General features: G+C 40.6%; 1 protein-coding gene across 2 annotated transcripts in view; it reads left to right on the top strand.

Moving 5' to 3' along the window:
* syn2b (synapsin IIb) overlaps positions 1-13763 on the top strand; it is a 96558-nt gene that overhangs the window by 57895 nt on the left and 24900 nt on the right. For both annotated transcript variants that reach the window (XM_056436880.1, XM_056436881.1), the window contains exons 3-5: positions 1695-1786; positions 12602-12758; positions 13056-13145. In XM_056436880.1, coding sequence (XP_056292855.1) covers positions 1695-1786; positions 12602-12758; positions 13056-13145 — 339 coding nt within the window. The remainder of the gene's footprint in view (positions 1-1694; positions 1787-12601; positions 12759-13055; positions 13146-13763) is intronic.

The following is a 13763-nucleotide window of genomic DNA, read 5'->3' on the forward strand; positions in this document are numbered from 1 at the left end:
AATGTGTTTCAAATGAAAAACTGAGACATTGGTGCACCAATATATGTTGTATGTCAGCCCAGAAGAGTGAATAGCGTGCAACCTTGCTCTATGATCAAGTACGAGGAGGTCACAGGTCTAGCAAAGTGTCTCTGCCTGTGTCTTTTGTCTCGACAAATATTGTACGGATTCCCATCAGAGGACGAATCCTGCGGACTCCTCACTTTTATCTTTAAGTTATTCAGTGAAATATATCAAGTACTGGAGTGGACTATAAAATCAAATCTTTCTTTCTGTTTAATATGAATTATTGATGTTCCCATCAGACTCAGGTATAATATCACCTTCTGAACATCCACATGCATGCTAGCATGTGGATGTTCAGAAGCTAAATGCTAGTATCAGCATGCTAATATACTCACATTGACAATGCTATGTCAATGTGCGCATATTAGCATGCTGATACTAGCATTTAGCTCACCATGGCTAACATCCACATGCTAGCATTGTCAATGAGCATATTAGCATGCGGATACTAGCAATTTAGCTCACCATGGCTGTCGACTCTGACTGTATTCTCGTAATCAACACACATATTTTCTAACTATATATAAAATATTGTCCATAAAGCTTTGGTACAGTGGTTTGCAACCCTGTCTGAGCCACAGAAATTGACGACTGTCATTTCCAAACATGTTGCACTTGTCATCCACATCTAAAAATATGTGTGGTGTGTGTGTTTATCCGTTTAAAAAGGATAACCACACTTTTAAAACCAACAGTAGGCCTACTCATGGACCGGTATGGTCCATGGACCTTTACTTGTAGAACGCAAAGAACCACTCAAAGCACTTTAACAATACTTGTCATCATTCACCCACATGACAGTAAGGTGCACTAAGGTGCCAGTAACTAACATGCATGCACACATTCATACACCGTCCACAGCTACAGGAGACATTTGGGGTTAAGTGTCCCAAGGACACATCGACATTAGTTAGAGAAGCCGGGGATCGAACCACCGATTCTCTGATTAAAGGACGACTCTGCTCACCACTGGACCACAATCACCCATGTGACATTATGCCAGTTCCTAAAGTTACTGTACTAGCCTAAATTATAATACATATATATATAACAGGGTGTGATATTTTGGTTTCCACCCTTCCACCCTTTACAGCAAACCATTTTAATTTTGAAATATGTGGTTACTGCATCTTGAATTTAAAACTCTGGGGTTGCACAACATACAGTGTCATACCTAATAGATGTTGACAGTAAAGTAACGACCCCAAGCCAGACCACATAAACAAAAATAAGCACAAGAGGAGCCAGGAGTCGACAGCTATGAGTCACAGAGAAATCCTTCCTCTGTTTGCAACCACACCAAGAACAAGCACACATAACTATGTGATTGATGCTAAAATATAGATGTGAAATTTTATCCCATTAAGTATGAACATAACTGTAATTATGGATTAGAGTTGAAATACCAAATATGTTCTTGCACAATGACCTTCACTTTCAGAATGTAATTATCTAATAGTCTTCTTCTTGGAGATTCTACAGCTATTAAGTTAAAGCATTGGGAAACATTTTCAGAATTGTCGCATGTGATTAGGCAAGATTTACCATTCATGTGTATTTCATTAATTCTATATCAACACTTAATATGTTCAAATAATGAAACTTGTGTCCTCTTTCCGTCCTCGTAGGCTGAGTTCTCGGAGGTCAACCTCATCTCACATTCAAATGGAACCTGTAACGTGGACATGCAGGTCATCAGGAGCGGGACCAAAGTGGTCAGGTCAGCACCACAGACAGACATACGCTCACTCATCGCTTCCTCTGTGGTTCTAAAAAAAATATTTGTCAAGTTTAGTCAAATCCTTCTTCCCAAATACTTTTTCCAAAATATGACCCAAAAATACGAACATACACTACCGTTCAAAAGTTTGGGGTCACTTAGAAATGTCTTTATTTTTCAAAGAAAAGCAACTGTTTTTTCAATAAAGATAACATTAATCAAAAATACACACTAATCATTGTTAATGTGGTAAATGATTATTCTAGGTGGAAAAGTCTGGTTTCTAATGAAATATCTCCATAGGTGTATAGAGGCCCATTTCCATCAACTATCACTCCAGTGTTCTAATGGTAGGCTACATTGTGTTTGCTAATCGCCTTAGAAGACTAATATCTGATTAGAAAACCCTTGTGCAATTATGTTAGCACAGCTGAAAACAGTTATGCTGGTGATATAAGATATACAACTGGCCTTCCTTTGAGCTTGAAGTTTGAAGAACAAAATTAATACTTCAAATATTAATCATTATTTCTAACCTTGTCAATGTCTTGACTATATTTTCTATTCAATTTTCAATTCATTTGATAAATAAAAGTGAGTTTTCATGGAAGACACAAAATTGTCTGGATGACCCCAAACTTTTGAACGGTAGTGTAAATTACATTGTTCTTACTCTTAAGAGCTTAATTAAAAAGACCTTGAATCATGTAGGCCTACAACCAAGAAATTACTTCAACCAATAATTTGACCCTAGAAGCTACCATTGAATATGCTGCTGTATTCAATTCAATTCAGTTTATCTTCTATCGCCCAAATTACAAATTTGCCACAGAGGGTTTTACAACCTGTACAAATATGACATCCCTGTCCCAGGACCTCACATTGGATCAGGAACAACTCAGATGGACAGAAGCAATAGATGTCATGTGTACAGAATGGACAGTATCATGTCTATGCATCATTAAAGCAGCCATATAGGACATTCATTTGTTCGGGATGTTTGTGGTGAGGTTGTATGAGGTACTTATTCATAGTCAGTGTATTATTACCTATAGATGACGGGCAGCTCGCCTCCGGCTTGCTGAAGCAGACAATAGTAAAAGCAAAGGAATGTACTGCTGTGGACGCGGACATCAGCCAAACCTTTTCTGTCCACCTAAAACGCCTCACCAAAGAATACCAGTATAAAAGTAAGCTAAATTAAGAATATTCCCACGGGTTTGCCATGAGACAGCCGATTCTGACGGGAAACTGGGAGCTGTTATATCCATCTGTACTCTTGCCAAAGCCAACAGACTCCCATTGAAAAAAAATGTCACTTTACCTCGCAGAACACCTGCTGCCAAATCGGTTTGTTTGCATGGAGTCTGGTAGCTTTGGCATCCGCAAAACAATATACTGGTATAGCTGTCTCACGGCAAGGTTAACCGGCGCCAACATATTCAAAATATAGAATGCACTTAAACTGATATTGATTTTTTTAGGTCGTCTTTGTCTTAGGTGGCTAAAATACGTTATGCTGACCCACCTTCTTGTTCCTCCTCTTAAACACTGTTAGCTCTGTCAGCATAAGCATAATTTGCCATTATTTTTCCTGTTAGTGCTAGTAGCACTGTTAGCTATAAGCCGCTGGCTCAGGTGTCGCCCTATCAGGAGGCAATCCAAATGTTCCCAATCTGTGATCTCATACCCTAAAAGATTATCCAAATAATTTTTTTTTTGCAAGATCAGACAGAAAATCCTTGTTTACAACAAGCTCTGATCAGTTGAGGAAGGGCCGATGCGCATGACCGCAGTCGTTAGCCACAGACCGGCGCAGTACATACATGTGAACCAGACAATCACACAGACCCGCTCACACGCCACAAACCACACTGACACAGACACCAGTGTTCCTGCTGAAGACTGCCAGTGATTATGCAACACTCACTTCTTTCGCTCACCAACCCACAGGAAATGAAGACAGCCGCCTCAGTCCGACTATCAGCCTCGCCGCCCTGTATCTCTGCTTGCTCACACACAAACAGTGACCATTGCCTGAGATGGTGTGTATTCAGGGAGACTTTGATTCATGGTGGTGGACTTGTCCTCTGACAGTGCCATGTAGTCTTTTACAACATCTGAGCTCCTTGTAGACTTCCACAGTTGGATCACAACCTCAATCTCGCCTCCAACATGGACCAACTGAGGAGAAAATGTATGTGTTTACAACATAATTATCCATCTGTCTTGTTGTCTGCCTGTCTGAGTTCATTCAAAGCAGTGATTTTGCTAACTGCTCTGTCTGTGTTGCTAAGTAGCCGCAGCCCCAAAGAAGATGTAATGTCTTCCAGATTTCTAAAATGCCACTTAGTGATCTTCAGCTTTACTCCTCTTTTTTCACTTTGTTTTCCTATTTTATGGCTTTATATCTTTTTTTTTTTGCAATTGCAATTTCAAATATTAAGTAGAACTATGTAAATTAATCTATGACCTACGATTTATGAGAAATATTGACTGTCAAATCTAATAAATTAATGTAAAAGTTGCAGTTGGAGCCTGAACAGTCAGCTGATTTGTTGTAAAAAAGAAGATGTTGTAAATCTTCACAATAAGTCAAGTGTTTATTATACTTCAGAAACAAACAATGAAGATTAATTAAAAAATATAAGTGTTGTTATTCTATTTTTTCCTCAAATCCAATTATGAGATCCAAACCAAATCCAAATGTGTTTGGCTCTCTCTCGAAACACCTTCTCTTATCTGTAGCTCTCAGCTAATTTGTTCTAACAGAAAACCTGAATGGTTTGTAAATGTAACAAATACACAGCGTGGTGTCATTCTTTTAAAGGATAAATAATATCTTGAGTTGAAACGCATCATCTCACTCTTCCGGTAAGCTATTGCACCTCTTCCGGTTGCCAGCTTAGCAGCGAGCATGACTTCTCCCCCTCCCGCTCCCTCTTGCTCAGTGTGTCCCATGTACAGTTATCCCTCTGCCTCCCTTAATGATAACGATACATGCAACAAGTGTAGTTTATTTACTAGGTTGGAGGCAGGTCTAAGTGGGTTAGATGCACGGCTCCACGCCATCAAAGCTCAGACAGCTACGCTAGTTAGCCCGCCCTCTCCCATAGTCGGCGTGGAGCTAGAGTTAGCTGCTAGCTGCTAGCTGTTCCCTGGCAGCTAGCAGCTGGAACTGGGAGCAGAGTGGTAGTCTTACGTTGAGGTTCACCAGGACTCCACCGGACGGCTCTGACTGGAAAAAACAGCGGTAGACTTTACTTTAAATCTATCAAGGGTTTATTCAAAATCAGGATACAATTAGACAATCATGCCCAATCAGTCTGCTACCTAAGGTAATCAGACCAGAGAGAGGTGCTTTAGCAGAGGGCCCGACGGCTTATTATAGTCATCAGAACAGTTCTGATTGGTCGGGCGAAGAGAGGGCGGTGTCTTCTCATTGGTTCCCTCTTTTCACATCCGCTTGATGTGAATTTTTATTCCGGAAACATTTGTTTCCCTCTTTATGCCAGATCTTCGTCATGGCCCGGCCGCCCTAAGAGGCTACGTGCCCTGGTCTCCTCGTCCTGTCTTAGCTCTGCCACTTGACGTAGATGAATCTCCCGTGACATGATCTCATTGTCCACGTCTGACACCTGGCCACGTGGGATAGGAAGGGGATTTGCTCTTTCGTATCGCACTCGCCGTGCCCAACGGAGAAGCGGAGGGAAGGAAGGCGGGTACTGAGGCCTGTTTGTATGGAGCTTAAGTCCATTTAGTGACATGTTTTCCCATTCTCTCAGCCCATAGTAAGCTGGGGCCATGTCAAAGAGACATGGGACAGCGGAACACACTAAGACATCAATACCCTGAGTTAGTTGGAGACCAGAAACAGTGGTGGACTGAGTTACCGTATTAATAACCGCCCAGTCCTTGATACCTGCTGGGGACGGCCAGGTGAAATGCCTGTAGAGATCTTGATTGGAACTGGCGTTGCCTAGATTAAGGTCCCATAAGACCTGTAAGCTTGTAAGGCTCAAGGAGGGAGGGCAGCCAGTAAATAAGGGGTAATTAATAGCCCATTGTTGCAGGTAGCGAAAACTTTCATGCCATACCATGAACAGTGGCTCTGGGTAGATACCTATTTCTTGGGGAGAGAGTCTCTCTCTGTTAGGGATGGGAATAGGGGAGTGGTTTCTGTCATGTGGTACCCCAACCCATCCTCTTAGATCTTCCATCCTAGGGAAGTCAGGAGGTCTGTGTGCGTTAAATCTGTAATGTACAGGTGTAGAAGGAAAGAGATGCAATTGAGAGTGGTTAGGCAGGTCTGGGTCTTGCACCCTAGCGGCCGGAGTGTTGCAGGTTGGCACCCTGGTATCCCGTTGACGATCCGGTCTCCGCTGCAACTCGTCTGCTTCAACCCTGTCTGGGTCCGCGTCGGCCATGGCTGTCGATGGGGTCTTTATCCGGTGGTCTCGAACTCGATTTTGTCTGGATCGTCCTGGTCAGGCTGGAGCAGGGGGTACTGTTCATATGGTGGAGGGTGCCTCTCTTTTGTTAGGGCTGTCATGGTGAGTTTGGCCATCATGGCTTTTGTTCCTTCGCTGGTGTCGCATGGGCCCTGGTAATGCTTCCAACTGGAGCAGTGTTCTCTGGAATGAAAGTACAACAGGTTTCACCAAACATCTTACACCGGACGGCTCTGACTGGAAAAAACAGTGGTAGACTTTACTTTAAATCTATCAAGCATTTCATTCAAAATCAGGATACAATTAGATAATCATGCATGGACCCAATCAGTCTGCTACCTAAGGTAATCAGACCAGAGAGAGGTGCTTTAGCAGAGGGCCCGACGGCTTATTATAGTCATCAGAACAGTTCTGATTGGTCTTCTCATTGGTTCTTCGTCTCTCCGCCTCCACCGCTGTCGCTCATTCATTGGTCCTTCTTGGCCCGCCAATGAGTGCATATATGTTGTGAAAAAGTGTGGGAAAAGAGAGACATGTTTCACTTGTAGCTTTTTTTGCAGATTCTTTTACTGGGCTCGGGAGTCTTCTAAGATAGTCTTATCTCTTCCGGGATGGGACGTGCTGTACCTAGAAGGTCGTTCCCAGGATAGTTACAAAGAGACAGTGCAGGTGTGTGTGTTGGGTCAGAGAGGGCATGTGTGTGTATGTAAGTGTGTGTGTGAGGGTGGCAGAGAGAGCCAGTGTGTATGTGTTCAAGATTCAAGATTCAAGATGTTTTATGTGTGTGTTTGTGATGGCAATGCTCAGAGCAGGAATGTGGTTGCAACAAGTCACACTATTTACAGAAAACAACACAATATTTACAGTAAGTGTGTGTGTGTGGCCGTGTGTGTCTGCGCTCAGTAGATGTCTCTGTGGCTTTCCTGTTCATGTGAGTACAGAGTGCTCTTGTTCTATTCAAACCTAGGGTGTGCGGTTCATTTAAGTTCCTTTTGTGTGTCACTGTCTTTTCCTTTGTTCAGTCAGGCGCTAGAATGCCCTGCCGGAGTTTTAACCTTCACAGTGATTTTTCCACTTTCACATAACATTTATGTACACAATACTAGGCTATGCCAAGCTGTAGTATATATTATTTACACTTACACCCTTCTCTGCTCTTCCATTGGAGCAGTTACCCACCCACAACTCTAGAGTAGAGACTGTCTTTCCCACGGCCACTTCAATTAAATAAATCAAAAGTAAGCAGAAGAGGAGTCGTACAAAATAACCTTATACAAGTTAACACCATTATTTCAGCTGCACAACAAAACAGGACTATTAAATGTGGTCTCCTAAATATTAGATCTCTGTCATCTAAAGTTGTGTTACTAAATGATTTAATATCAGATAATCACATTGATTTATGTTGTCTTACTGAAACCTGGCTGAGTCATGAAGAATATGTCTGCCTAAATGAATCGACTCCTCCAAGTCATATTAATACTCACATTCCTCGAGGCACCGGCCGAGGAGGTGGAGTAGCAGCCATCTTTGACTCGAGCCTATTAATAAATCCTAAACCTAAATTAAACTACAACTCATTTGAAAGCCTTGTTCTTAGTCTCTCACATCCAACCTGGAATACACTACAGCCAATTCTATTTGTGATTCTGTACCGGCCACCAGGTCCATATTCAGAGTTTATATCTGAACTTTCAGAATTTATATCAAGTTTGGTTCTTAAAACTGATAAAGTTATTATTGTAGGAGATTTTAATATTCATGTGGATGTTGATAATGATTGCATTAGTGCTGCATTCATCTCATTGTTGGACTCAATTGGCTTCAGTCAGAGAGTACAGAAACCCACTCACAGCTTTGGCCACATGCTTGATCTTGTTCTTACATATGGCATTGACATTGAGCATTTGAAGGTCTTCCCACAGAATCCTCTTCTGTCAGACCACAACCTTATAACTTTTGAATTTATACTACCGGAGTGTACTCCGTTAGTCAAAAGTTTCTACACCAGATGTCTAACTGACAGTGCTGTAGCTAAATTCAAAGAAGCGATTCCTTCTGCATTTGATTCAATACCACGTCTCAATATAACAGAGGACTCCTGGCCTAACTTTAGTCCGTCCCAGATTGATCATCTTGTTGATAGTGCCACAGGCTTACTGAGAATGACACTGGACTCGATAGCCCCTCTGAAGAAGAAGACAGTGAGGCAGAGGAGGTTTGCTCCCTGGTATAACCCTCAGACCCGCCAACTAAAGCAAACGTCACGAAAATTTAAACGCATATGGCGTTCAACTAATCTGGAAGAATCCCGCTTAGTTTGGCGAGATAGTCTTCAAACATATAAGAAGGCCCTCCATAATGCGAGAGCAGCCTATTACTCATCAGTAATAGAGAAAAATAAGAACAACCCCAGGTTTCTCTTTAGCACTGTAGCCAGGCTGACAGAGAGTCACAGCTCTGTGGAGCCGAGTATTCCTATAGATCTCAGTGGTAATGACTTTATGAACTTCTTTAATGAAAAGATTTTAACTATGAGAGGCTAGATTAATAATATCTTGCCCTTAACCAGTGCCAATCTGTCCTCAAGTGGAATGGCCTTGGAAACCGCTGTATGCCCTGGTGTATATTTAGATGTCTTTTCTCCCATCAACCTTGACCAATTATCTTCAACGGTTTCTACTTCTAACACGTCTACCTGTTTCTTGGACCCCATCCCGACGAGGCTGCTTAAAGACGTTTTGCCTTTAATTGGCAACTCTCTATTAGATATTATCAATGTGTCTCTGCTAACAGGCCATGTACCACATTCCTTTAAAGTAGCTGTAATTAAACCTCTCTTGAAGAAGCCCACTCTGGATCCAGAGGTGTTGGCTAACTACAGACCGATCTCTAACCTCCCCTTCCTCTCCAAGATCCTTGAGAAAGTGGTCGCAAATCAGTTGTGTGACTTTCTACATCATAATAGTTTCAGTCAGGATTTAGAAAACACCACAGCACAGAGACACCACTGGTCAAATTACCTTCTAATGGCATCAGATAAAGGATTGTTGTATCATCATCATAATCATCCTCATCCTCATCATCAGGTGCTACAATACTTTGATTTATGTTCAAATCCCAGTCAGCTTTAGTTGTACTTTATTTTTTGGTGCTAATTAGCTAATTTTAGCATGCTAACATTTTAAGTTAAGACCTATTTATCAGCATTTTATCATGCTAATGTTAGCATTTAGGTAAAAGTGCTTGTGTGTCTAAGTAAAGCTGTACAAAGCTGCAAACTATTAGTCTTGTTTCATGTGTGGTTGCATCAAAAATTCAATATGCATATTTAATAATCCAATTAAGCTTAGTCGGATGATTGTTGCTCTGCTGGCACGACTAATACACGGTATGACATTGAGAGACGTGAACATGTCGATCTTTACAGCCGACTGTCAGAAATGAAGCGATTACAGTCAATTGCTGTGTTTCTTTTTTAGTTTTTGGAGAGTCTGATTAGTATTCTCGGTGCAGGAAGAGCTGGTGGTGGTCACATTGTGCCAGAGTTTTCTCTCTGTGTCTCTTTTCTCTCACACCTCCCCCACCCTTCACATTCCCTCTCTCTCACACACACATTCAGTGACAAAAGAAAACACAACTAGAGTCATGTACTATTATCATCATCCTTCCACTGAGCCGCACTCATTATTGTTTTTGCCCTCGATCTGCTGGACACCGATTGCTTCTGTGAACTCTAGAGCTGTTGGTTTTAGTGTTTTTGTGGAGACCAAACAGTTTAAAACATTTTAAAAATGTAAATGAGTGTATAACATTTAGCATTTGTTTTCTCTTCACTTGTGTGGATTTATCCTCTGGGTGTTGACTACCAGATTCCATCTGTACCACTCAACGCTCTTAACTCCACCTTTGGGCTGCAGACACACCTCTGTGACACACACACACACACACACACACACACACGCCCCCAGCAGCTTCCTTTCACCAGGAGGACAAAATGTGTGGGAGGTTCACACAACTTCCTCCACAGCCAGCCCCGACTCCAGCTATAGGGATGGGCAATAACACAAAATGTCATTTCAATCTCATACCAGAATTATCTTACATTTAAGTTTATTATTAAAAGTAATACAATTCCTCCAAATGACAAAATGTAATATTTGTTTTGTCTCTTTTCTCTAGAACAAAACATTAAAGCGACCAGTTGTCTCCAAAAACGATATAAATCACCAAAATAAATATTTCATGATGTTATGGTTAAGATTTGGTCAGATTAAAAAAATCACTTGATTAAGAATTAAGATGATGCCTTTTTAGAGTACATGCTCTGTCATATTATGCACCTGTTCAACAATATATACAATAACATATGCAATTTTCTTATTTATTTTCAACTGTAACTTTTATACCAAAATCCAAAACTATTTCCTTCCTGTAAAACAACACGGAGGCGACCATCCCCCGTGGCTCCCTATCGGGCTACAATGTTAACCGGCTAATTTTTAAGCAGCCCAATAAAATATTTAGGATTTGATATAAATCCCTCGTGTAACTGGACACCAAAGTAGTAAAGCTAAAGATGCTCTAACTTCCATTTTGCTGGGACTTTAAGATTAGCAGAGCTTTGTTATCATAATTGCAATAATTATCACGCAGTTAAGATTATGGACCAATAGCGGTCCATCTTTAAAAAAAACATTGATTGTCAGGAGATAAGAAGAAATGAACATCTGTCTCTTGTGTCTTGTTGACTCGTCCATTACGACTTCCTCGCTTTATATCGACGTCGCCTCACTTCCATAATCACTGGGGCTGCTGGAGGGCTTTTGTCACTTTAATCTAAACATGTGGTTTTGGGATACATGCTAAAACGACTGATGCTCTCGTTCTCCTTGGGCCGGCAGTCTCCTAATGTGCTATCGTGGGACTGCCTCATTAACAGACTACTTCTGACTACATTTTCATGACCACCAGCATCTGTTCTCTGTAAGCAGCACGCACAGCAGCAGAGGAGCAAAGGCAGGAAAAGCTCAACCTGATCTGAGACTGGTAAAAGATTTAGTATCAGTCCTATCGATGCTCGTATCCATACCCAAAATAAGATTTATGTTTATTTATATTTTAGGTATTGATCCCCTTACATCCTCACCTTGACCAATCAGAAGGAGTCACTAAAAACAATGCCTGATGTGGCCAGTTGTGTTTGTCAGAGTGAAGAAGTGCAGCTCTGCTCTTTGAAGGAAATAACTTTGCTTTTGCACCAGCCGTATGGCCCAATGAAGGATTTAGGTGTTGTGTTTTCATCAATGTAATCGTCAAGGACAACTGGAACGAAGCAGTTGAGGAAATTTGAACTAGTTATGTCTCAATCTAATTGTGATGCCTCTGTGTAATCTACTCTGGTAAACGAGAAGATTAGCTGTTTTTGTATAGTTAGTCCTTATTCTTGACATCGGTGCACCCTTTAATACATCACAACAGTGTTTCTAGAATGTTGTGTAATGTTAATTAGCCTCTCCCAGTTATCTGCATACTGTACTTAATTAATTAATTAAGACAAGAATGTCATCAATGATTTTGCTTCAGATTCACGGCTTGGTTTTGTTAGGCCACCCCTCGTTTTCTCGAACTATTTGAAGGTAGATTCATTCAGAAATATCTGACTTCTTCCTGAAGCAAAACCTTCTTGAACAAAACATGCAGGTTACTCTTCTTATTTACATTTATTTTATCAGTGACATTATCCGTGTCAAAGGTTAAAAAAAGATTTCTCTGATAGTGAAGTGATACTTGTTCATTTGTATATTTGATAAATCCCTGTGATATGAATAGTTGTGTCATTTTTATTATAGATAATGGGAAAATAAATGTAACATTGATCACCCACTTCAGGCCTCATTTACCATCAAACTGCTTCCTGTGTTGAGTGTGTCAGAAAAAAAAGATCCTGTTCAGTTTTATTTAGCAATCCTAAACAGAGGGCTTCGTAAGAATCCCTCACTGATGATAATCTATTCTAACACGAGAGATGCTTCATTATCTTTATTTCTTAGTCCAATTTGAGTCATACATGTGGTCAGACTGATTTATTCAATTACTGCCAAAGTATCCACACTTAAGAACAAATGTACTACCTTTCACTTGTGGCTTTGTGGCTTTCGGTGATGATCTTTATTTAATGCGATCCCTTCTCTTTATTTAATGCAAAAATGCAGGTCAGTGGCATCTGCATCCACAAATGGATTTGTATTGTTATTCTATTTACACGGGCTACGTGGGGAAATACTCATTTAAGTGATAAAAAGTAGAAATGTATTTCAACCTTCTTTATTTCTTCTTGATTCCCTCTGCTGCTCTCCACCAGGTCTTTCAGGCCTGACTTCGTCTTGGTGCGCCAGCACGCCTTCAGCATGGCCCAGAACGAGGATTTTAGGAACTTGATCCTCGGCCTGCAGTACGCCGGCGTCCCCTCCGTCAACTCTCTGGACTCCATCTACAACCTCTGCGACAAACCTTGGGCTGTGAGCAATTTCAGCAAAACTAGTTTACACCGGCAACAACCGACAAAGTATTCTATTAACTATAGTGAACATGAGGATACATGTTCTGAATGGAGCTGGCAGCTTTACATTCTTATTAAAATCATGTGGAGGATTTATTTGTGGTGACTTTTTGTGCTGCCATGCTCAGTTTTAAAAACACTAAGATGTTGATTATTGCTATAGAAATATTGTCATTGTTTTGTATTACTGTTGTCAGACATGCCACTTAATCAACGACCTTTTCTTCTCTTTCTCCATTCTCATCCTGTCCTCCAGTTCTCCCAGCTGATCAGTAATCAGAAGAAGTTAGGTTCAGATAAGATCCCTCTCATTGATCAGACGTTCTACCCCAACTACAGAGACATGGTAAGATTTACACTTTGTATTGTGTCAGTAACCCGACAGTAAACTCGTAGCTCCGAAACCTCAGCTTCTCAATAAATGACAACATGTCTCCATTAATGATCTTGAGATTTAGATATTTACAGTATATTTGAGTAGTTTAACTATTTGTTCCAGGACAGTGAGACGTTCTCTAACGTCAAAGCTTATGCATTAAAGAGTAAAAGCACAAGTTGTGATAACTTTCTGAGAATTATTTACACTGCTATGTAGCGACTGCTGAAGCAATTCCCTAAATATATAATATAAGTCATAGCGATTACCATGCAGTGTTTTCATGTATTAATGGTCAGTATTATTATTATTGTTCAAAGGTCACAGAACTATGAAATATAGTATGTATATTAGATGAGTAAGAAAGGTGATCTTGCTTATTTGTAAATGCATTTTATTTACCAAATTAAGAAGAGTGTTTATGAGGGAAATTATATAGGTAAAGTAGGTTATACTTTGCTACCAGGTGCCTGAGTGTTTTTTTCATTACTGGATAGTTGAGTCTGTAACAGCAATGACCCTTTGAGAAAATAAAAGCTTTAAAATATTCTGTCACTAGCTTTACTTGTGCTGTAAAAAGTGTTTTTT

This window comes from Pseudoliparis swirei, chromosome 18, assembly GCF_029220125.1.
Source record: "Pseudoliparis swirei isolate HS2019 ecotype Mariana Trench chromosome 18, NWPU_hadal_v1, whole genome shotgun sequence".
In the NCBI taxonomy this organism is placed as follows: domain Eukaryota; kingdom Metazoa; phylum Chordata; class Actinopteri; order Perciformes; family Liparidae; genus Pseudoliparis; species Pseudoliparis swirei.